Raw genomic sequence first — 25,042 nt, forward strand, 5'->3', positions numbered from 1 at the left:
GTAAACTTCCAAGCTTGAATCCCTTCTCCAAAACTAATGTGTCTCTTTAAAAAAATATTCTGATTCCAGCTTCGTGTGAATATTTTCAGTTTATTTACTCTAACAGTAAACTGAATATTTTTTGGTTGTGGAAAAAGCAAGACATCTGAAAACATCGTCTTTGGCTTTTTTCTTTTTTTTCCTCAAACCATTTTCAGACATTATCAGCTGCATTGACAATGAAAATAATCGTAGTTGCAGTCCCATAGAGCAGTATTGTTTATAATTGTACATTTTATCATCTGCGATCCAAGGAAACAAGTGACTTTTATATGAATGCAAACATGTGGTCTTTGACAGCTTTTATTCGAAGGTGGAGGAAACATCTCAAATCATTTGAGTGCAAATGAATAGTAACATTTCATCCATATACATGTATTTACAGATGCACTGGCACTTAGATGCGCTTTAGAGGCAAGGTTAAGAACTCAATTAGTGGAAAGAAAAGGAGAGGGTGGTGAGCACACAGATCAGATAGGGCACACTCTTACATACTGTATACTCTACATGCTTCAAGTCTGGGAATGTTATGATCTACAGAATACAAACTCGATTTCCTGGTGAATACCTTAAGTTAGAGCATGATGAACCGTTGACTTTGGACTTAATGGTTTTCACATTTTTAAAACAAAAAGGAAAAAAAAAGAAGAAAGAAATGCTTAGCTAAGTGCATCTGATCTATCAGTCAGCTATCAGTGGACGCTACGATCTGCAGCACACATCTGATGCCCCTCGACTGTGTGGAGTGGATTTCTCTTCTAGTCAGTCCCAACGGAACTGATGCAAGAAGGAACCAAGAAAGAACTACTTCTACAAGGCATCCACTGAGAAGTCTTCCCCTTATTTGATGTTTCAGACAGTGGACAGGGTTAGAAGGCCCACTGAGATGCAATATGGGATATTATATTTATAATGCACCTCCATAATGCCTGTTCTCTGACCCCGTGCTGCTAGCAAGCAGGCTACATTTTCCTCTCCCTAAAAACAAACTCTGCTTCAGAATTACAAAAACAAAAACAAAAAAATACCCCAATGTGGGAATTATCACTATCACAAGCCTCTTTTCACAGTTTGTCAAAAGTAAAATTGAACTGTAGATGACGAGGATGGAAAGCGTGGCATTCCATGGTTGCAGAGGGAAAGGGGGTGGAAGGGAAAGGGCTTTTTTGTCTTCGTAAACTCATTATCTGGTATTTTTTCCTCAGTGGCATCAAGGACTTGTGATCTTGAGGCAAAACAAATAAAATAAAAAAAAACTAATAATATGCAAGTGTCCAAATTCAGTTCGTTTGGAGTCTATTGTAGAAAAGGAGGAAAAACTGATAAATTGAAGATCAGCAAAGCAAGTTCTTGGTTCTCAATTCTTCTCCTCAGCCTTCACCTCCTTTTTCTCATCTTCTTTCTTCTCCGTCTCCTTTTTGTCCTCTTCCTTCTTTCCTTCTGAAGCCTTGTCCTTTACAGAGAGTTCCTCCAGCTTCTCTGCAACTTTGTTTGCGCTATCAGTGTTGCCTGTGGCGAAAAAAGTAAAATGTGCAGTCAACTTAAAAAGCTATGACAGTTTAAAAAACGACATCCATGCTATTTTCACTTTGAATCTCAACTTACTGTCTTCAGAATATCCCACCTCTTAATGCAGCTATTATATTATGTTTATGATTTTAGGTTGACCATTTGTTATTGTGGTCATATTAGGAAAGAGGGTTTACTTGTGTGAAACCTGAATAGTAATGTAGCAGAACATAGTGACACCAGCCTTTTACAAAGCCAGTTAAGTGTTACATTCTGCATGTTCATGTAGCAGACAGAAAAAGTTCCAGGCTGGAGTGAGCAGCAAAGAACAGAGTGAGTCTGCACTCCCCAGAAAGCTAACCTAAGATGTTACCCATAGTTTGAACTGAATTAGTTAGGGGCTCAGAATATGAACACATTACTATGCAAAATGGATTATTACCCCTAGTTAACCAACACGCTCTTTGCTTAAGTAGTTCACGTGTTAACTAATGTGATAAAACACTGTTTTTGTAGAGAAGCATTTATCTCAGTTGTACCATCAAACTTTACATATTTCCTTTGGAAAATGCCAAGAGTTGTACATACCTGTTCCCTCTAGAGTTTTTCTGATCTCCTCCTTGCACTCATCAAACTTCACCTTGAACTTCTGCGCATCTGTAAACAGAACAGAAAATTAGCATACATTTACATCACTGCAGTATGAGGACCAATGCTGCATTGACAAATGGGGAAAAAAGGAAAACCAATCACAACATAGCTGCTAGGCTCCTTAGATGGGGAAAATGCAGCCGTTTATCCCTTCAGTGTGATCACTATATAATCCAAATTAAACACTGGTTTGTGTAATATAGGATTAGATGTACAAATACTTACTTTCTGCATTTAAAAAGCGTATTGCCAGGAGTTCAGGTTTGGGGCACTCATCAGCATAATCTGCAAGTGTGTTCCACACCCATGCCCTGTCGCTGCCAGCGTTAGGCTTCAGCTCCATCGCAGTTGTAACTGTAGTTCACAACGGGGGGAGAAAGGTTAACTCACAAAGGCAGAGACATAAGCATTTACCCAATAGGAGGTGGTTATCGTGTTTAGTAGCTGCCAAACTATTAGCTATACTGTTTCTGCTAATGGTTAATTGCATATAATCTAAACAATGACTTGTTTGGTACCGTTGCAGCTCTTGGCAGAACCACTAGTCCATATTTACTACATTTAAAGAAAATTATCAACCCTGTTAATAGTGAGTCCATCATTATTCATTATCTATTATGGCTTATCCTTTGCAAGGCTGCAGGGGGGCTGGAGCTGGTCCAGCTGACAATGGGTGAAAGAACAGGCCACCAGTTCATCACAGGGCTGAGACATGGAGACAAACAACCATTCACCAAGTTCAACAACAGTCACCAATTAACCTGTCAGTCTGTTCGGAGACACTTGGAAGGACATGCGAACCCCCAGCCAGCGGGATCTAACCCAGAACAGTCCGGCTGTAAGGCGACAGTGCTAACAACTGCACCACCGTGCTGCAGCTAAAAGTCTCCTTATATTTATCTTGTCCTCCCTCCCAAATAATCAGTGAAAAGCACTGATTGGTGCAGATTTACTGCTCATGTACATGTAATGCATCCAAGTCAACCAGTGAACGTAGCCATCATATTCTGGGATGCCAAGGATAACTTCTGGATTGGTGAGAACACCAAGATGCGTAATTTCCCAGGTGTACCAGTAACCTGCAGACTATATTTGCCCTCGCCTACAGTAAAATGCTGGTGGCCATCAATACTACAGACAGTTTTTTGCTGTTATGCTGGAGCATTTAAATATAGGGGAAAAAAGAGGGCGTGATTACTAACACAGATATACTTCTGGAAACAGCCATTTTAATTTGTGTTGTTGTAGACGGTTATTTGATCTGCTGTATTTGGTATCACTATATAAAATAGCAATTGAGTTATAATCATCCGCTTGACTCACTGTGATGATTTGCACAAATCTTCAAGGTTCGGTCTCTCCTCATCAGGAGGCGGATTGTGCCCTTCTCTTTGTGTTTCAGCAGCTTGACATCACCGGTTCCTCTCTCTTTCCACTCTGGTGGGTCGTTCTCAGAGGCAAAACGATATAGTTTAGCCCGCCTGGGAAAACATTGGTACACTTCATTAACAGGAAGTCACTCGTAGTGTAGACATCCATGTACTAGCTTACTTAACAGTTCTATGTTGGCCAGAAAAATGTATATCAGATCACCATTAAAGCAACTTACATTTTAAAGAGTTCCTCCTCATCTTCTTCTAATGTTTTCACATCCTGCTCAGGAAGGGACACGATGGGCTCAAACTGGGGATCATGGTTGGAGTCCTCTACAGTGGTTTCATGGTCATCCTGTTCCTAAAAGGAAAAGCAGTGGATGAGTTAAACTTTCAGGGAAATTATTCACGCATCTGTGTCAAACTTCAGGCATGTGGTATCTTTCAGTGTGATTCTTTGAAACTCACAGGAACAAAGTGACTTCTGACAACTGACCAACAGGCCACGAATGCTTCAATGGAGGGATTTAAGGGCTCATTGGTTAAGTATAGCTTTTGTAGGGGGCACTGGAAAAGCTTTTCGTGTAGCATCACTGCTGAACCAAGCATCTTTAATTCTATATGGGGCTCCACGTTGATGTATGTAGGATTACATGTACATTACTAACATGGCAAGAACATTTTGTCATACAAAAAATGAGTGAGGACCAAGATGGCTGGTTCATGACCCGTTATAAAGTGTGAAAATCCCTGTGTGAACAATTTCATGACGTGCAATATCCTTTATCGGAAACTAAGCATTTCCTATGATCAAACCAAGTTGTAGCCTATTAAGATACTGGTTAGCAGCATAGCAAGTTAGCTGTGTCCCAATCTAATGTACGTCTTTGTGCCTTTGGCTAAACGAGGTAAGCTACACAACTGCTACTAACATTAAAGATGCAATACAAAATAACGGTATACTTAATTTAACGTGGCCACTAGCTCGAATGCGAGGTCGAGATATTAAAAATCTGCTTTTACCACAATTGCATTTTACTTCGTTAACGTTTAAGAGTTGTTCAACTTAGTTTCTAAGACAACTCATTGTGAAGTTGCCTAGCTAGTCAACGAGGCCTTTCACTAGCGGGCTAGTCGAGAGCTAATCGTTTGGCTCTTCGCACCACGATGAGTGTCACTTAATAACACCGTAGTTAATTTGCCAGGAACTAAGTCGACATGCTTTTTGGGCTAACTGCTACTTCATTCAATGTAACCGTGTTACAGTTACCTGCCTGTTAATACGCAGTCACTGGCTCCAGCGCCCTAAAGCTAACATTAGCCAACTAATGTTAGCAACTGTTGTGCTTGGCAGACAAAGGCAAGACACCCGGCTAACTTAACCCCATTGTCTTTGGCCAGCTGGCTGCAAGTAGATTGTAAAATACCCCGAGCAAATGACCGACGACTGCGATGGTTTATTGAGTCGTTAGGAGTGTTGTGCCCATTGCCTTCCTAAGCAGATAATGAGTGTATGAGGCTAACGTTAACATGCTGACTGGCTGCACACTTCACAGGACTTTAAAGCTCGTCAAAGAGCTGTGGAGAAACGCACAAAGGGCTAAAATTGTGCACTAGACACACCGGACATGTCCAGATGTCTGTCAGAAAGTTATCAGGCTTTTATCACATCCTACCGCCTTGAAAACACACCAGTTAGCTCTCCTAGCATCACGAAACACAACGGCATTGTCGGCATTTGTGGCTCGCAGCTTCCCTTACAAACTTTGGCACATTATGACATTTAAAATAACACGCCTGGCACAAAATTCCGATTTTAAAGCAAAGCTAATACATTAGATGACCTAAAATGCGTGACCTCACCTTCGGGTCTGCCATATTAATGTAGATGTTTGTAGATTATGGAAGTAGTTAGATGATTTGAAATCCCGGACTGGCCGCCGTGCTGCTCTCACTTCCTGCTACAGCTTTCGCGCGCCGAATTTCCTACGTATGCCCGCGCCCACATTGTGACAGCGCGCGCACCGCCTCTGTCGTCTGTGGGACTGCCTGAATCAATAACAACTTCTGATTCTGTTATTGACCTTTTCTTAGTTGGTAAATAATAGAAACATGTGACAACTTGTACTGTATCAACTGCAAGAACTATAACGCTAGGATCTAACATATTGAAATGTAAAATGTAGTCAGGTGCAACATTTTATGAATATGGTTATCCATAAGAAGAAAACAATATGTCAAAATGGATGAACATAATTAAGTAGGCAAAGCCAGGACATAAGTAAACCAGTATGCTCTCATGCAAATTTGAAAGGTGAAGTGTGATTTTTTTTTTTTGGTATTAAAATTATTTGTGTCGAGATGATCTATTTTTGTAGGCTAACCCAGAAGTTGGCATAGCCCTGTTTCCCTCGACAAAAAGCTCCTAGTAAACAAATATTCTCTTTGCTGAAGTAGTTCACATGTTAAATAATGTGATAAAACACTGCATTTGTAGAGAAATATTTATCTCAGTTGTATCTCATCAAACTCTCTAGAGTTTTTCTGATCTCCTCCTTGCACTCATCAAACTTCATGCATGCATTTACATCACTGCAGTATGATGGCCAATGCTGCATTGATAAATGGGGAAAAAAGGAAAACCAATCACAACATAGCTGCTAGGCTCCTTAGATGGGGAAAATGGGTTTCTTACAGCCGTTTGTCCATTCAGTGTGATCACTATCCAAATTAAACACTGGTTTGTACGGAAGCCCTAAAGGGCCATGCATTCATACATTTTATTTCCTCTGTTTTCCCATGATAACGAGTTAATTTAATTTTTTTTTCTCGAGATCTCGAGTTATTATCTCGAAATAACAACTGCCGTTTTCCCGAGATAATGGGATCATTTTCTCGAGATCTCGAGATAACGAAACTTTCTTTTCCAGAGATAATGATATAATTAATTTGAGATCTTGAGAAAACAAAACGATAGTGTAGTATTTTAAATCATTGCAGGAAAAATCATTTAGTGTAGCAATGTCAGAGCAGCAGGAGCATATCGATCACCGCGTCACAAATCTTTTCAATCAAGGCCTGAGACTGGCTGAAATAGCATTATGCCTTGCTATTACAGATAATATACACATTAGTCTGCGTAATCTAAGAAGACGGTTAGCAAGGCTTCAGATGTATCGGCAGTGCAATCTAAGTGAGCCTGATGTCTTTGTTAACTACATAGCTGACCAGCTACGAGGTGCCGGGCGTCTCCATATCATATCCTATCATATCACAGTCATTATCTCGAGATCTCGAGTCAATTATATTGTTATCTCGGGAAAACAAAGTTTCGTTATCTCGAGAAAATTATCCCGTTATCTTGGGAAAACGGCAGTTGTTATTTTGAGATAATAACTCGAGATCTCAAGAAAACAAATGAAATTAACTGGTTATCATGGGAAAACGGAGGAAATAAAATGTACGAATACATGGCCCTTTAGGGCTTCCGTACGTTTGTGTAATATAGGATTAGATGTACAAATACTTACTTTCTGCATTTAAAAAGCGTATTTCCAGGAGTTCAGGTATGGGGCACTCATCAGCATAAATCTGCAAGTGTGTTCCACACCCATACTAACCCGGAAGTTAGCATCGCCCTGTGAAGGGCGATGTTAACTACCAGGTTAGCCTACAAAAATACGTCATCACTACACCACACTCTAACATTAGGGATTACCATTTCAAATGTAAAATGTAGTGGCAAAATTTTATGAATGCTTCTATCTATAAGAAGAAAACAATAAGTCAAACTAAAACATGCAAAAATGAAATGTGTGTGTGTGTTATGCTTTTTAAGTATTAAAATGAGGTTACCAGTGCATCATATATCTATAAGTTTGGACTGACTTCATTTTGCAAAAATGCATTGTGTAAAATGCAACATTTGAGTACAATGTGTACTGTGCAGAAATTCAATTAGCACAAACAAATTGCTATATTGTGAAGCTGGACCTGGAGCCTTGGGGTCTGGAGCCCTGCAGCAGTTGCTAGACTTGCCAGTTTGGAAATCCATCTATACAATTATTAATGCATATAATAACACCTCATCATATGCTTTGGTTGAAGTAAAAAAAGAGAGACATTTTCCCTTGGGGATGAATAAATAAAGGTCAAAAGAAGTTGAAACAATTATTGTGGAATGGGAAACATACACCATTCAAAATGTGTTTGGGGTATTGGGATATGGATGCATATATGCATGTGCATGGATATGCAATAAAAGTCAAATGAAGTGTGTCGCATTATTTTTGGGACCAAAAAAAAATTCGGATATGTCACATAATAAACAATAAAGTGGACACTAAACTATCCCAATATCCCTTACTGATTTTGAGTAGTGTAAATACTTTCAACGTAATTCATTTCAATTATAATTACTATACAAAAAGCCAGAGGGCATGGTCAAAACAAAAATAAAACAACATGGATGTAACGCCCGAGCCCCGAAATGATGACTGCCGCTTTAAGAAAGGTCAGAGTTCACCGCTGCACGTGGTTAAATCAACATGGCTGCGCCCTGTACGTTTGTGTAGAAAAGTGGAAGTTAATTTAAGAAGGTAAGACTCACAAAAACATTATCAAGACTTCCATTGAATTCTGCAATAGCTGACATTTAGCACGATAGAAACCTGCCGACTGACTCATGTATTAAAATATCTACAGACGAACCATTTTCTTCTTAAATGTGCGTAACTTCAGTGAGTTTGATTTGGTTTCATTGCCACATCAGCCTTTAGCTAACAACAACGTGGAGACTTCTGTATGAAAAACAATTAATGAGAAAGTGTTTGTAAGTGACATGCAGCTAAAACTCAAAGCAATGATTGCATTTATGTGTCGCTATTTTAAAATCTAAACGTTTCTTTTTTCATTTTCACCACTATCTAGATTTTTAAAGTTAATTGTAACAATTTATAAACAGTTATCAACCTAAATGGATATTTGAGGCCACTGTCCAGCTATCAAGTCATTTAATTGTAAAAAAGTTGTTAAAAAAACCCCATCTTGTTTGTTGACTAGACTGAAAACGTTTTGTCACATGTCTTGAATGTAAGATCAGTATCAGTCTACTAATTGTATTGTTGCCTTGACCAGCAGGAAGATGGCAGATGTTAGTGGCAGCCCAGCAGCTGATCCTCCAGCCTCAAAGGAGGAGAAGCCTGATGAGCTCCCTCAGGAGTCCAGCAATGATGACGTAAAGTCTGATCCCAAAGCTGAGGGGGAGAACGAGGCAGCCTCTGACCCCGACATGTACCGATACATCAAGCAGGACCTCTTCACATCTGAGATCTACAAAGTTGAGATCAGGAATCTCCCCAAGTTCGTCGGCTTTAACGACCTGAAGAAGTTCCTGGCCAAACACAGCCTCAACCCGCACAAAATCAAGCTGTTTGGCAAGCAGACGTTTGCTTTCGTCACCTTCAAGAATGAGGAAGAGCGTGACAAGGCCATGAAGATGGTTCACGGCATGCAGTGGAAGGGCCAGGTGCTGAGCGTCAAGCTGGCCAAACCCAAAGCAGACCCCATCCTGAGGAAGAGGAAGCAGGAGGAGGGAGAGGGCGCGGGAGGGCAGCCCCCATCCAAGCGGACAGAGGGGGACGAGGAAGAGGAGCCGCTCAGTGTGCAGATAAACAACGTGGTGACTCCTCTGTGGAAAGTGCCTTATGAGGAGCAGCTGAGGAGGAAGGAGCAGGAGGTGGTGGGGGTTCTGCAGAGGCTAACCAAGTGAGTGATGTCATTTATGTAGAGTCTGATACTTGTATACATACAAGTGGCATACAGTGGAGTATCAACACTAGACTTTGGCCAGTTATGTTATTCATGGCCAATACCCTGCCCACTCTGGCAACACTGCTCATTAGAAAAAACTTACCAATTACTACTTAGAGCATCACATTAAGCCCCTTCACACAAAAAAAGTTATTTTGATGTTGGAGCATATCTTACTGCCTCACACGAAACGTTGTCTTCAGTGTCTGTGTGGGCATTTTAGCAATAGAAAATACTTTTTATTAATACCTCACTGTTTCTTCTTCAGAGAGATCGGCAGCACCAACAAAGCCATGGTGCCATGGCTGTTTGCACAGAAAGGGAAATACAACAGAATGTGTTGTCCCCTGGAAGCTATCCGACCATCTCCTATTCAGGTATATTTACATGTTGGGATTAACTCTGACCTTTATCTGACAATAACCTAATTAGTGCCGTCAGTCACTTTGTTACAAACATTATGCTCCGTTGTTCTCCACCTTGTAATGCAGACGTGTCTTAAACCCTCCTAATCACGTTCATATTTATCTACCTGTGTCATGGCAGACGGAGTACAGAAACAAGTGCGAGTTCCTCATTTCAGTGGGTGCAGATGGCGAGGATAAGACCATCGGTTTCCGCCTTGGAAAATATAAAGGCGGCTCCTGTGCTGTAGTCGGCCCAGCAGATACGTGCCATGTCTCGGCAGAGGCCAAGAGAGTGGTCAGCGAGTTTCAGAAGTTCATCAGGTATTATTATGTGATAGTCCAATGCAGGGTACAGATATGAAAAAACAGAACTACTGTTACATACAGTACTTTTTTCAGGGTTTCATAGACATGAGACTTTAGAGCCAACATTAGAGTAGTTTCCCACATGCTGTTGTGTTAGCTAGTGTTGGATTTAGAGCTAGTCTGATAAAACAGTTTTCACACACACATTTCCTTTTTAATTGCATTTAATTTCCATATTATTTTGCATACAGGACAACACCATACTCCGTGTACAGTCCTGAAACATATGAAGGACACTGGAAGCAGCTCACTGTACGGACCACGAGGACCAAACAGGCCATGGCTGTAGCCTTCTTCAACCCACAGGTGAGGAAATGATCTGTTTACAAACTGTGGGTGCGTCCATTTTTGAAGACAAAAACACATTGTTAGATTTGTCATTTTTGATCTCTTTGATGTGTTGAATGACCACCTAGAAACTTGATGAAGAGGAAATCAGTGCATTAAAGAGCTCCATGAAGAAGCACTTCACAGAAGGAGAGGGGAAAGACAGCGGAGTAACGTCTCTTTACTTTGTCAGAGAGGGTCAAAGGTAAGAAGAAAAAAAAAGATGCTTCACCGGTCATAAAATTGACTGATGCTATCAGAAAAATGCAGGACAAACTGCAGAGGGCAGAGCAAAAAATTACACTAACACTGTCTTTTCGGCTTCTAAGGACTTCTCCTAACCTAGAGGACTTGCCCTGTGAGCTGGTGGCTGGAGAGGGCAGCATTCATGAGGAACTTCTGGGTCTAAAGTTCAGAATATCTCCTCATTCCTTCTTCCAGGTAAGAAAGATTTAACCACTAGATGTTAAGAAGCACGTGCCACATTTTCCAGCTAATTTACAGTTTTAATCTGGTATTTGCTAGTGTTAAGTATGCTTCTGTGTTACCTGGCAGGTGAATACAGGCGCTGCAGAGGTGCTGTACTCTGCTGTGGGGGATTGGGCCAAGCTGGATCAGGACAGCACACTGCTGGATGTGTGCTGTGGGACAGGAACCATCGGCCTCTCTCTGGCTAAGGTAACATTAGTTCTCTGTCACAGAGTCTTAACTCACATTTTGCTGTTTGATTAGAACTGACCAGAGTTAGCAATAAATACTGTATTAGTCTGCACACACACTTGCTTAAAGTCTTCCATGTGTTTCATATATTCCTTTTTGTTATGTAGTTTAATATTTCTGAATGAATACTTGAAATGCTGCAGACACTGCACCAATTTAAATTGCTGTGTTTGAACAATCATTGTTTGTTTAAGGTCTACAAACAAACAAAAAATACTTTTAGAAAGGTTCTTATCTTCCTGGGATGAAAATGGAGGTTCTGGCAGGTTTTGACTTTTCTTTTACTTTGTGTCCAGACGGTTAAGAAGGTGATTGGGATCGAAATGTGCCAGGAGGCAGTGGAGGACGCCAAAGTTAATGCAAAGCTCAATGGTAAGAGAGATAACATCAAACTACCGCCAGTGATTTGTGTTTAAAATGTTAATATTTGTAGATGTAGGGCAACGACGAGGCACGTTGTCAGTAGATGTAGTTTTGTGAGATTATTTCTTTTCCACACTTATTGTATTAATTGGAGTATATTGTGTTTACTTCTTGATGTTTTTGTCAGTGTGTAAAGAGCATAAAAGTCATGACCCTACAAAGGTGGTGTTAAGTTTCATCTGTAGTGGTAGATGGGTACTGTGCAATCCTGGTTTCACATGTCTATTTTTCATATTCGAGCCTCTAGTTTAGTTCTTGACTACCTTGTGTTCAACTCTATTTATTTTTAATCAGTTTGTCATTTGTTTGTATTTGAAGGTCTGACTAATGTTGAGTTTCACTGTGGAAAAGCCGAGGACGTGTTCCCCAACATTCTCAACGCTCTTGTGTCACCTAACATCACGGCCATTGTGGATCCACCGAGGGCAGGCCTGCGTGAGTAATCAGCCAAAACCTGAAAATGAATTCACTCACTTTGTGTCACATAATAAGAGGTTTTTTTTAATTAAACACAGATTCCAAGGTGATACTTGCCATCAGGAGGGCTGAGCATCTGAAGAGGCTGGTTTATGTGGCATGCAATGCGAAGGCGGCCATGAACAACTTCATCGAGTGAGTTTTAATTTGGCTGGGATGAAGCAGCAGTTAGGATTATATTAATTTGTTTATGGGTATTGGCTAATTAGTTATAGAGACAAAACCTTGAATACACATTTCTACTGTAAAACCAGATATCATTTAGAAAAGTGGTAATACTCACGTTGCAATTTTTCCCTTTCAGTCTATGCAGAGCGCCATCCAACAGAGTTCATGGGGCCCCGTTCCGTCCGGTGCGAGCCATGTCCGTGGATCTGTTCCCTCAGACCATACATGTGGAGATGCTTCTGCTGCTGGAGAGAGTGGACTACAATTCCCAGCAGAGCAGCAGCAGCACTCAGGAAATGACAGAGTCTTAGCTTTAGAAATCAATGCTGTACAGTTTGATAGAGGTAGCATGGGCTCTCCATACTAGGAATGTCTGCTCAGTCTCACTTATGATTACAATAGCACTCTTTTCTTATCTTATCTCTTCTCTAACATTAAAGGGTCAGTTAATTAAAATTACATAGCAGTTTACTCACCAGTGTCTCCTATTAAGTCCTTATTTCTTAATTCAATATCAATCTCTGCTTCAGATAAACTGTTTTTATTACAGTATGCATTGTATTCTGTTTACTTGAGTTTTACAGACCGTTTGCTTTTCTGTCTTTCTAGTTTCTTTTGCCAGCTATGTTCATTCAAAAGTGGTTACTTTGAGCTTTGTCAAAAGACCATAAAGCTACCTAGATTAATGTTTTGCCTTCCTGACACTGATGTAACTGTGCAGCACACGTATGGGCACTATGGAATAAATTGATTTACTATCAAAGTGCCACCTCAGTTTGTTAACTTCTTTCCTTTATCTTCCTGCTGATGAATAAAACAGTCGTTCCACTCATTAGTCAAGACATTTTATTTTGCATAACAAATATCACTGAAGTCATGGAGCTCAGGTTGCAATACATACTTCATTTTCTAGGCAGCAACATCTCAAAAACAATTCATTGGTACAACTCAACAGCAACACATGTAAAAGCAGAATTTTTTTTTCCTCTTCTCACACCGACACACACTTGGCAAGATGACAAACGCACAGAGGGGAAAGCACATTCTTAAAGCAATCTACATCACTACAGCCTTGTCTTTAAACTGTGACGTGTCCTTGAATGTTTTGTAGAAAAATCACAGGCCAACACTTGACAAAGAATGCACAGCAGTTCCTATTTTGTTCCAGCAAGTTATGACTATGTATTGTCCTGTGTCAGATGTTCCTACTGTACAGTTTGCAGCAACATTATTCTATAAAATGCATAAGACTGTATGTAAGCTTTGGTATACACAGTTTCGTCAGCTTGTGTTGAACTAAAATATTTTGTTCATGTCAGTGTACCAACTACATTTCGCATGGCTGCCTTTTGAAAAATGTTTTCTTCTTGTGGTCAGAAAATATGATCAACTCTCACAATGATGGCAAACGTACACAATATACATGATCCATTAAGACGAGTCTTAAAAATCTGCACATGCTGTAGGCAATGTAACTGATCTTTCACAGGCTGCCTTCATTAAAACACCAACTGGCTAAAGAATAAATGCTTTATCAAGTAAAGGGGGCTTGGTCTTTTCACTTCCTGTTGAAGGGTGTTTTAGGTCCAATGTATTGTACATACTCTAAGCCCTTCATGAAATGAATTAACTAAGGCAACATGATCTCTTAAGGGCAACACAAATGAAAAGCTACTAAAAGTGTTTAGTTGGTGTGCATGGCATTAGTACTTTAATAACAAGCTAGCAAGAACTAAGCATAAAAGAAACAATCCTTTACCTTAAACACGTGATAGTACTCTGTGGCCCTGTGCTTGGGTTTACTGCAGTGTTGGCGTGGGGAGGAGCACGTCAGTGTCTTGTAATGCCAAAGCAGAAGAGAAAAAAAAGGCAACGAGTCCCTCCAAATTTCCCAAAAGCAGTTGGTTCTTGTACCAACAGCATGATCAGTCAACAAAAATATGTGACAGGACATGAGTGCATAACAATAGTTCTGAATAGTGATCACTTCACAATGTGTTTTTATCGTGCAAACCAAGGCAGCAACTGTCCATTCTGAGGAAAAAAACAAAACGACCCAAAATATCCATAACACTAACCATTAAAATACCCAATAAACAAGTAACTTTGTTTCCCAATTAAATGAATGGTATAAATACACAAGTATTAGTAGTCCCTTTCAAACACTTGAAGCACAAACGGAACTAATAGGTGCTGGCACTCTTAGATTGTGACTGTTGAGAACGACACTTCAAAACAAAACCAATGTGTGCAGTGTTTTTTGTGATCAAAGAAGCATGCATTTTTATTTTGATGTGGTTCATATGTAATCAAGTTAGGTTCACTTCTCTCTTTTCTTCTTTTTTTTCTAGTGCCATAACGAGGATGCATCTAGAGAGGTAGACGATATTTGCTCTACTGTCTGTTAATGCATTTAGTTCTACCCTTAGATCTACCAGCTGAACCAATAAAACGTGGGCAAAGGAAGCAAGCAGTTCTATCGGCCTGGTCAATGTGCGACTATATTGCCATTGGATCTCAGTGATGCATAATTGAGAAATGGATGGTGGTGTGTGATGTGTGACAGTGACTGGAGTTTCAGTGCCGTGGTTCATCAGTGATTCAGAGACTTAAACGTCAACAGTGCAGAGGGGTTCACTCCCAGGCTGGGCAGACTCCATTATGGTCATCTTGGGTTTCTTCCTAGTTTCCTCCTAGTACAGAAACACAGTAACCACAATGTGAGTATATTCTGAAGAAAACAGTAAAAAAAATAAATCCATTCTTAGTTTTAAAATATACAAATCCCGGCACTGGTAATATAAGCCTAAACCTCAAGCACATGTAGCTGCAGTAGAGAAGAGCATCCCAGCTCAGCTAATTGAGACCCTGCAGATTTCTCATGTTTGTACAAATGAAATTCAGGGTTTTGTTTGGATTAAAACTTCCACCCCATCTTTCCTTCAATGAGCTCTCTGGTGACAGAATTTCTGATTTAAAACAAATACACTTTTTGGTTCTTGGCAAGGGAAGAAAGAAACAAAAAACAAACGGCCCTAAACCTTATACCAAAACTCCTTCACTAAGAAATAATAAAAGGCTCATGCAGTAGGCATTTATGACAGAAGCCATGCTTGGCTCACTGTCACACTGCCATGACTTAACTGGTACAACTGGATTAAACAGATCCATCCTTAATGTTATTAGTAACACCTGTGTTACGACAAGACGTCAAAATGTCTGCTTCGGCTTAATACTACACTTTTTTACAACTATAAGTGAAAATCTAAGTACTGAGTTACTCATCAGCTAAAGCTTGCTGGGATGAGAGTTGTGGAAGACGGGATAAATGATTAACAATTGTTAGAATTAAATGAAAAAATAAAATGCATGGTATAATACTCACCCTCTGTTTAGCTAGTTTCTTCATTTCTTCTTGCAGTTTGTTCAAGATATGAAGGTTTGGCTTGTTCTTTTTGGCATACTGCTGGAGCTCGATCACACTCTTGTCAGAGTTCTCCTGCAAAAGATCAGCTGTTTTAAAAGTCATGGAGACGTGCTTATGTGATGACAAAATACCTTCATTATCGGCATATTGACGTTTACATTTTACTGGTTGTTCACTGATGAGGCAGGTAGTAAAGTTAACAAAGCCATGCGTGAGCAACATTACAACTGAACTGGCCTGATAACTTCTGAGTCAAAACTGTAAAGATGCAAGTTACATTAGTGAGATGCTGAAAGACACAAAGATTTAATGTAGATACACTGCGACACAAAAGAGAAGTTTCCATGACCAAACAAGCTCTATAGTAAGTGTGAAAGAAGCTTATTACCTTCTTGACCATCTTATTGCTCTCTCTTCCGTACATGCGCAGCAGTGAGCCCCAGTTCTTGACGTGGGGATGAAGCATCTGCAAGATCTTCTGAGATGCTAGTTGTTTGCCAACCCTCTTGTTCTTGCCTGGTGGTAAAAACAAACGTATGTGTATGTACATTATTAGGTCATTATATATTATAATGAATATGATCCAGTAGTATAATAATATATGATCCAATATTTTTCCATTTGTCTCCCGAGTCTAACAACAAAACAGATTCTTCATTAGATAACTCTAGGCTTTGAAAATAAAGATAAAAAATCCTGCACACTAACATAAGACAACAGCAATGTAGGTTTTCATGTAAACATTGCACTCGACCTGGCCATTACTCCATACTGACTCTTTGGCACACCCCCCCACCCCCAGTGAAATACAGAGTGGGTGCTCTGGGGTCTAGAGGGTTAAAAAGGCAAGTTGGCCGCACAGGGTGAAAGACAAGACAAGGTAATTCAAATAACACCCAGCTCTACACATTGACTAGTTCAGTCTCATCATGTGGGTAGATGACGCTTAGGGTTTACTTACACCAGCCACGCACAGTGTGTTTCCCACATGTCATCACATATTCACTTTTCTGGTTTTTCCCTGGGATCACCTCAAATTTAATGCTGGTGTCTCCCATTCCATGGTTTCTATAGGAAAGACCAAACAGTACATCTTACATACATATCTGTAACCTGGTGCTTTATTGTCCTTGGCAACAGTGAGGAAAAAGTTAAGTAGCAACAGTGAAAGATGGAGTTGTGTGAAGGCCCACCTGCCCACCAGCAGCTTTAAACATTATTTGCAATAACAAAGATGGGTTCCACAGAGACATCATGACATTAACATTGTTATCAACATATTTTACAATATGGCAATTTTATAATGACACTTGTATTGCTCAAATCTACCTCAACTATAGTAAATATGTCTGTTATGTTGGCTTGTATTACCGATAAGCTTAAAAACAATGAAAACCAAAAATACTGAATTAAAAATAATCATAAAAGTGACCTGTATTGCTGGCATTATGCTTTACTTCTTACCTTTTAAGGCACTCATGAAGAATCTGATATGGCGAAAGTAGTCCTGCTTTGTTGGTCAGCTCATACACCCTCGAGTCTTCTATATTGATATGATTAAAATACTGTGGAGCAGAGTACATGTTACCGTTGTTGTGTTGCCTTTAATTCTAAAAATGCATCAACTTTAAAAAGGGAAACAATTGGGAACAAATGTTGATTAAACTGCTTTCATTGTTGGATATGTGCACTTGAATTTTAGCTTACTCTATTCCACAAGATTCCAGCTAAGAACTTAAATAAGTGTAAAAATAGGAAAAAGGCAGTACCTCCAGTTCATCGCCCTCAACAGGCTTCTCCTCCGAGGTCTGCTTCACAAAGTCAGGGATGAGGATTTCCAGTGTGGCTCGAGCTGACGTTGACATGAAAATTACAAGTGAGGGCAGAACTACTGACGTATAACAGGCAAACTTACTAGTGCAACTACCTACTATATATCTAGGAGGTTTCCACAAACTGTAGACACACTGTACTGCCACGTTCACAATAATGCATTGTTCATACTCAGTTACCCACTCCCTCTCTTGACTGAACACTTGCTAATGTTAAACACACAACATACGCACTGAATAATTCACACAATTATCATCAATCAACTAATTTTAGTTGAAAAAACATCCTAAAAATACAAAAAATGTTAGGCCTGGAAGAAAGCCAGTCTTGCAATACACTGATATAATCCCAGAGTTTGATTGGTAAACCTCTGTACCAAGTTGGTTCATTATGAGAAGCCCTTAAACCAATGTAATTGTTGTACGTTTACAACAATGACAATTGTAACAAAATATTTACAATTCTGGGGATTTGAGATTCCTCCAGAAAACCTCACAGCAATCCCATTGTCTTTACCGTCTGACTGTAGTACTTGGAGATAACACAGTGCATATCAAGTTGTGCCATAAACAATCACAATGCCAAGTACTGTAAATGAAAGAAATTACCAGCTTTATTCTTGGCAAGTTTTTTACTGCTTGCGGTTCCTGTGCCGTAAGTTACTCCATCTATAATGACCGACGCTCCAAAGGGTTCACTTGGGTTCTCTGTGGGGAAACACATGCACATTTCAGTGACTACAGAGGGGGGTCATGTAAAAGTGTACTGGGTTACAAAATGAAGAGTAGATTTACACATTTCTTCTACTACTACTACTACTACTGCTGCTACTACTAATAATAAAAATATATATATAGACAAGCATGACAGTTCAAATACTTTAAGGCACTTGCAGAAGAACTTACCACATTCAAAAAAGTTGTAAACAGGTCGAACCTTTAGGACACGTTGCATATATTCATGCAAGATGCAAACTTCAGACTTTCCGTTTGGGTTGATGACAAATTCTGTTATGACAAAAAAATTGAAATTCATCAACAAATAATACACTGTAATATATTATAAGATACTGACAAAGGCTTTTTAAGGTTTAATATAACTGAACTCTGATGTGGTTGCCACCCTTTTAACAAAAAGATATAAAGCTGACATTTAGAAAGTTCCTTTAACTGAGGTCCAGTCAAAAAGAAGAAAGCATGCATGACTGTTAGTTTTACAGGCTAGAAAGAATCTTCTTAAGAACATGAATTGTATGACATTCACAGATACCTTTCTTAGTGGGTGCATCTTGGACAGACAGTGTGATCAGTTTCTGGTTGGCTGGCAGGATAGGTCTCTCCGACTCTGCCTGCTTCCTCTTCATGTCTCTGTTGAACTGCCGTCGCTCAGCCCATGTACGGAACTTCTTTACAGTGACTTGTTCGAAGTCAAAGCATTTTTCGAGGTACAAGCGAAAATCTTCAAGCTCTGTGAGGAGGTTTTACGAAGTTAGATCACGTAATGAAAGACAGCTAATAACAACCTTTCAGAAATCTATCACTGTGACAGTATATGAAAAGCCCTTACCTATGGACTCGTCCTTACACACTTCCACCTTGGCCTTGACTTGCCCTAAGGCTCCTTGGGCAGTGTCAAAGGAATGGGGCTCTGTACCCTGCAGGCTGTTATTAGTGGTAGCCTTTTCATTTGGGCAGCCATCAGTCAGACTGGGGGGAGGGACCTGGACCTGGACCTGGTCCTGGTCCTGGTCCTGGTCCTGCTCCTCAGCTGCAGCCCCCGACTTGTCACCTCCCTCTTCACCGTTGGCCTCCTCACTGACCTTGACTGGAGACTGATGTGCATTAACTGCCACCTCCCCATTCAGCTCCTTTTCCTCCTGTTCCTTCATTTTCTTGTAGTGTAGGCAAGGGATGCTGCTGGTAGGAGGGTCATGTTTCTGTATCAAAAAGGAAGAACAGTTGTTACAAAATGTCACAACAGTATTGTCACTTGTCACTATTGTCAATCTTCTGTTTAGTGGCTTGATCCTCCTTGAACCCATTTGCCCATGTTGCAGGGTCCAACAAACACAACTGCTTTTATTAGCAAGGCTAAACCTCAGAACTTCTTATCACTACTTAAGCCATTTATTTTTGAATGGAATTAATAATAAGAGTGAAAGACTGGAGGCTTTGAGTGGCAGCTTGTATTGCATCTTACCCTAATACTGCCAGTCCCCAGGAAGTAGGGTCTGGACCAGGTCACCACCCTGGTCTCTCTGTGCAGGTAGACTGGAATGCCTGAGTTATGGAATGTCATGATCCATCCATCAGGTAGAGGCTCGGTGGGAGGACGCCCTCGACCTGGCATGGGGCAAATGTAAATGTTGGCACCAATTAATTACAAATTAGAAGCAGTCAAAAGATATTTACAAAGTCTACAACTGATCCTTGGCTTGGAATAAATGTTTAAGGTTGAGGTGATGTATGATAATCAGTAAGCAAGGATGGGCAGAGCAAATGTCATATCAATGAAACATTTGGATGCACTGATAATAGCTTCATAATCCCATTTTAGCCCTTTATCCACTCACTCTTCAAGACTGTCTTTATTTTGGTCATCATGGGCTGAACACCTTCTTCACCATCTGACTGATGATCACTATCCCCGGCATATTTGTCTTCAGCTGGACGCATCTTTTTGGGGACCGGCATGCCCTCCTCCAGCAGAGCATCCACATCATTGTCAAACTCCTCCTGGAAGAGTCAGTGGTTAAGGCCGGAAGAGAAGGATAGGTCAACAGTTTAAGGGAGCTCTGAATGCTTCGCCTGAAAAGAACTACTGTAATGCTACTGGTGTAGAAAAAAACCCAAAAAAACACAGCAGTCTACCACAATTCAGGATAAATGATCCTTGCACTTTGAAGCCTAAAAGTAAAAATGTCTGAATGTAGTAAAAGACAGTACTGAATCTATATTCACTACTACAATAGATATGATTTTTCTAGCAGTTTTGAACTTCTTTCTCATTACTGATGATTACTTTTGCATCAAAAGTAAACCCTGCAATTAATGGGAGAAATTAAAAATGGCACTAACCTCTTCCAGCATCACACTTATCATGTCAGTGAAAAACAACAAATAAAAAAAATAAAAATAAAACAAACAAACACACACACATTTACATTTATGTTGCTGAATGGAACACTTGATCCTGGCTTACCCAGTCATGCTTAATGATGGAGAAAGGATCTCAAGTGATGTAATGTCAAAATCAAAAAAGTCTTCATTCCTTTTTGTTTACTGGTCCTTTGATTAGGTTAGACCTATACTTAGTCTGTACATGTTCCCATTGTTATTTCTTCCAGTTTATAGCTATCCTGTTTGAGGTATTGTTGTCTGTAGCAAGTAGTGTGACTGTCATTAACATACAACCCATTCTGTATTTGCAGGGATACTGCAAACATCAATCTGTCCAAATATTAGCATTATCAAATTTGTCACCAAAACTTTTACATTTTTCTTTATCAGTTGTACTATATGCCGGTTATACTTAACATAACACCAACCATCAACAAGCACCGGTGGATGCTGGTTATTTTCCATATGTAATTTCTGAAGCTTTGAAGGCCATAAATCCAATACAATTGTAGCTGCATTGTATTTGGGGAGAGGCATAAATAGCAGCAGAGGAGAGCCCCATCTTACCAAGTAAAGAACGGAAATGATTTTCTTAGCTAGATACAACTGGGGGTGATTTTGTTTAATGTGGGTGACCTGACACAAGGGAGGCAGTTATGCTCATCCTCACAATATACAGACAAGGTTAATGGGGATAGGGAGGTGTCAATTTGGAAAATTACTAACCATTAGGCTGCATTCCCACTGAAAACAGCCCTGTTATTGCAGGAATTACACAGTTTTTGGGGAGGTTGCTCAAAGTATTAGTGAGAAGACATGATCCAGGATGTCAAGAATAATTTTTAAATTCAGTTTAGGATATTATGAGAATGTATAATATTATGAAACGCAAAATAATTTCAATGAATTCTTTTAAATTTTCGTTAAACCAGACAACCATAAGGATTTTCTTTTTGAATTCCTGCACCCTCGCTGTGCCATTGCAGTGGTCTTATTAAAATGAGAGGCGGGGAGGCTGTGTTTATTGATATAGTGCTAATGATGCCCTCTTTTGTAGGCATACATGTATGAATGTATGAGGCTAACATAGTTTCTGTTGGGCAGTGAAGAACAAGCAATTGTGTAGACCAAAGAACAGACGTACCTCATAGGGGTCAGCCACGGCCTCGTCATCTGCTTGCTCCTGCTGAGCTATGACCTTAGATTTAAAGCCACCATGCTCCCCATCATCATGATCCATGAAGTTGTCGTAGAAGTCCTCCAACTCATCCAGGACAGCGAACTCTACCTTATTTTCCAGGTCTACCTCTGCCTCCTCTGATGTTCTGCCCGCTATGTTTCCTGCTCCAGAACTACCCTCAGCTGCCTCCTGCTCACTAGTCGAGTCATGCAACTCACCATTCAGGCTGTCTAAGCCGTCATCACTTCCTCTCTCCTGCCCTTCACCAGTGTACAAAACCTTCCTGTCCTTGCTACTTGCGCTGCTGCTGCTTTCGGTGAAGCTTACACGGATCTTAACATCTCTGAGCAGCTTGAGGTCTGGGAGAAACTTGGTGACAGGGGGAGCGTGGCGGGCTGTTCTGGGGCACGGTGGGTTGGGATTGGCCTCATCTGAGAGGTGGCTACAGAAAGTTACTGAGCCCATGTTGAGGGGCTCCTGTGGCTGGGCATCCCCGTCCCCTGGGGTGTATGTGTATCCATCACCACCAGAGCTAACGTCCATTACCTCTGCGTCACTGGACGTTTGCAGGGGAGGTGGTGGAGGTGCTCTGCCTTCATCTTGGCCAAAATCATCAGGGGGCTCCAAGGGGAGAGGGGGTAGAACATCATCTATCTCCATTTCCTCTGTACTATAAAATACAACTTATATAGACTGATAATTTACTCTAAAATCTGACTTGTTGAGACTTTTCTTCTTATCTAAACACAGAATGCATGCAGAAGCACATCCCTGTATAGACCACGTACCAGAGGTGAAAATGCTAAGCTGACTACATTGTTCTTTTCATTAATGTAGACAGCTTTCAGAATCACTGTCTCAATTATTGGAAATCACAATGCATTCAGCTTATTATGGGATCTAGGCACTGATCATCCTCCACTGGTATCTTCTGGGAGCTAGAAAAAAGAGGACCAGAGAGAGTAGATATCAGTTCGTGAAACTTTATGACTGATAGCGTAATATGACAGGCTATTGAGCATAATACTACTACCATGTGGCTGTGGAAAATTGTCTTCAACGTTACATTTGTGCCTCTTTGCATGCGAATATGATTAACGCTTATTCAAGTTCATATAACGAGCAAATTCATCCTAAGATGGACCTCGTTTTAGTGCATCTGTTCAACTGCACAGAGGGCCCCTGGCAACATTAACATCAATGCTAATATGCTAGCAAGCAACCATCACACTGTGCAAATATCCGCGTCCGCTGAAATGGTCAGCGAGCTTGTAAACACTTTATTACAAAAATACTCACCGATAAATGTGACACGGCTGTCTCCTTCTGGGCACCTCACTACCTTTCTAAATTATTTTAATTCTTGACGCGCCGCCATACTGCCTCACTTGCAGCCCCGCCATCTTGAAGAAAACCACAGCGGCAAACCAACTCATGCCCCGCCTCCCTGTACCGGCTTCTGATGATTGATCGGTCAGCGGGCCAATCAAAACGTAATTTTACGACGTCTACTGGTATGATTGAACCAATCATCGTTAACAGCACCACACATGAGCAACATGTTAACATGTTAATGCCAGAATATTAAACACATGAAGAACAGATAAATGTGCTTATTCAAACACTTAAAGGGGCACTATGTAGTTTTGGAGAATAAATTCAAACTCTGAATTTTAATATCTACAATATTAATGAGGTAATAGTACAAACTCAGAAATATTTATTTGTTCCATAACTGAATAAACAACCTTTTCTAAGAGGAAAACAAGGTCCCCAGAAGACTGTTTGAAGCTAGAAAGGTCTAAGTGAAACAGTATTAAATTGTTTACCTCAACTTTCAGTCAGTTTGTTCACTCAGTTTTTTCAGTCATGAAAACGAAGACCGTTTGTTTATTTAGGCATAAAAAACAGTCAATGAATTTCGTCCCCAAAACTACTTAGTGCACCTTTAAACAATTGTCAGAAAAAGAAAAAAAAAATCAGTTTACAATCAGTACCCATTTCCTTTGGTTTACTTATCTGTCTGTAGATTCTGCAATGTCATAAACCTTTTCATCACGTTTGTTTGTCTGTGCTCTGTCTGAAAAATTAATTTCTTTGAGAGCTATTAGTTAGAAATGTTTTTTTTCTTTTTACCAAAGTCCAAGATGCTTTCGTTTGACAGATCAGTGTTACAACGCTGCACTGGCAAGGTCTGTCCTTTCTCTGCACCTGACACAGTGAGGGTGTTCATGAACACAGCTTGTGTTCATGGTTGTCTTTGCTGTTTCCACCAGTATCAAAGAAAGGTAAGGAGTTGATCTTTCAGAGTATCTCATAAATATATTGGATAGTGAGGATAATATGAATTGCAATATCTCAAATTGCCAGTTGGGGGCACTGTTCACTAACATTAGCAGATCAGTGATGCAGGGCAGCCCAGTGTTCACTTCATTTCTTTCCACTAAAAATACAGGAATAGAGGTGATGGTTTCTTTAATTAATGTTTTAAATTATATCAAGGTGAGGTGTCTTTTTGGGGATATTTTTAAACACAATGAGATAAAGGAACAGACATTTTTTCATCTTTTTAAGTTAGTGAAGTGATATTCTCCATGTCTGAAATGTTCTTGTACAATAAAAATCTAGCATAATAACCTTGTACAGCAGCAGACATTTTTGAGTTTTCATAGTAGGAAAACACAGGTGTTACTAATAACATTAAATGAGGACCCAGAAACCAAAGACTCTATGGAATTCAGGCATAATTAATTTGCACCTGTGCATTCCCTACTGTGACAGTAATGTCACCTGTGAAATCAGCAACATTGCCTTATGAGAGCAAAATCTTGACAGTAGACTAAAGTACATATAAAAATGTGTTCACAATTAATATGAAGTGTGGGTTCTTTGACATTAACCAAGAGAGAGATCGCTGGTTAAGTGCGTCCTGGCTGCATAACCCCTCTACACACAAGATCGTAGAAATAAATGGCTCCTTTAAAACTCTTTAAATCCAGTATGTATAAAGGGCCAATATGCATTGATAGTAGATATTAAATATCTGCACATAGCTTTCTACAATAGGAGTTTCTAAGCCACGAATCTCTCTTCAGGCTAGTGCTTGTGAATTTTGTTGAATCAGCATCCACTATGAGTAACGTGGGGGGAAAAGTAACACAAGAAGCAGAAGTGAAATACATTTGCTAAAAGGAAGGAGCCAGCTGTCTATT

General features: G+C 40.1%; 3 protein-coding genes across 5 annotated transcripts; 1 reads left to right on the top strand and 2 right to left on the bottom strand.

Annotated features, from left to right (window-relative positions):
* Positions 1-326: 326 nt before the first annotated feature.
* ranbp1 (RAN binding protein 1) lies at positions 327-5,563 on the bottom strand. The gene is made up of 6 exons (XM_084359193.1): positions 5,436-5,563; positions 3,809-3,933; positions 3,523-3,680; positions 2,425-2,553; positions 2,137-2,205; positions 327-1,548 (listed from the first exon to the last, which is right to left on the bottom strand). Exons 1-6 carry the CDS (start codon positions 5,448-5,450, stop codon positions 1,397-1,399), a joined length of 648 nt encoding a protein of 215 aa, XP_084215319.1. The 5' UTR covers positions 5,451-5,563; the 3' UTR covers positions 327-1,396.
* A 2,534-nt stretch (positions 5,564-8,097) lies between these two features.
* On the top strand, positions 8,098-13,106 carry trmt2a (tRNA methyltransferase 2 homolog A). 3 transcript variants are annotated; one of them, XM_084359191.1, is made up of 12 exons: positions 8,098-8,170; positions 8,709-9,338; positions 9,652-9,760; positions 9,930-10,111; positions 10,348-10,462; positions 10,573-10,688; positions 10,813-10,924; positions 11,039-11,161; positions 11,500-11,575; positions 11,945-12,061; positions 12,142-12,238; positions 12,408-13,106. In XM_084359191.1, the coding sequence occupies exons 2-12, from the start codon at positions 8,716-8,718 to the stop codon at positions 12,580-12,582; spliced, it is 1,845 nt and encodes a 614-aa protein (XP_084215317.1). In that variant the 5' UTR covers positions 8,098-8,170; positions 8,709-8,715; the 3' UTR covers positions 12,583-13,106. The 3 variants fall into 3 exon arrangements, with proteins under 3 accessions (XP_084215317.1, XP_084215318.1, XP_084215316.1); XM_084359192.1 differs by having other exon boundaries at positions 8,127-8,170; positions 8,712-9,338; XM_084359190.1 differs by lacking the exon at positions 8,098-8,170 and adding an exon at positions 8,383-8,403.
* Positions 13,104-23,248, bottom strand: dgcr8 (DGCR8 microprocessor complex subunit). The gene is made up of 14 exons (XM_084359189.1): positions 23,130-23,248; positions 21,795-22,768; positions 20,104-20,266; positions 19,731-19,873; positions 19,098-19,467; positions 18,801-18,998; positions 18,437-18,538; positions 18,140-18,238; positions 17,468-17,550; positions 17,163-17,263; positions 16,660-16,766; positions 16,087-16,214; positions 15,657-15,770; positions 13,104-14,964 (listed from the first exon to the last, which is right to left on the bottom strand). The coding sequence occupies exons 2-14, from the start codon at positions 22,488-22,490 to the stop codon at positions 14,881-14,883; spliced, it is 2,388 nt and encodes a 795-aa protein (XP_084215315.1). The 5' UTR covers positions 22,491-22,768; positions 23,130-23,248; the 3' UTR covers positions 13,104-14,880.
* Positions 23,249-25,042: the final 1,794 nt, after the last annotated feature.

Source organism: Pagrus pagrus (assembly GCF_965226575.1).
Source record: "Pagrus pagrus genome assembly, chromosome: 8".
In the NCBI taxonomy this organism is placed as follows: Eukaryota; Metazoa; Chordata; class Actinopteri; order Spariformes; family Sparidae; genus Pagrus; species Pagrus pagrus.

Coding starts and splice junctions, on each gene's coding strand:
- ranbp1 (XM_084359193.1), bottom strand. Junction 2,554..3,522: donor GATTTGTGCAAATCATCACA/GTGAGTCAAGCG, acceptor TGTGAACTACAG/TTACAACTGCGATGGAGCTG. Junction 2,206..2,424: donor ACGCTTTTTAAATGCAGAAA/GTAAGTATTTGT, acceptor TTCTGTTTACAG/ATGCGCAGAAGTTCAAGGTG.
- trmt2a (XM_084359190.1), top strand. Junction 10,112..10,347: donor GAGTTTCAGAAGTTCATCAG/GTATTATTATGT, acceptor TTTTGCATACAG/GACAACACCATACTCCGTGT. Junction 12,062..12,141: donor TCCACCGAGGGCAGGCCTGC/GTGAGTAATCAG, acceptor AATTAAACACAG/ATTCCAAGGTGATACTTGCC.
- dgcr8 (XM_084359189.1), bottom strand. CDS start 22,490: ATGGAGATAGATGATGTTCTACCCCCTCTCCCCTTGGAGCCCCCTGAT. Junction 18,239..18,436: donor TTACAACTTTTTTGAATGTG/GTAAGTTCTTCT, acceptor GTTTCCCCACAG/AGAACCCAAGTGAACCCTTT. Junction 17,551..18,139: donor ACTTGCCAAGAATAAAGCTG/GTAATTTCTTTC, acceptor TGTCAACGTCAG/CTCGAGCCACACTGGAAATC.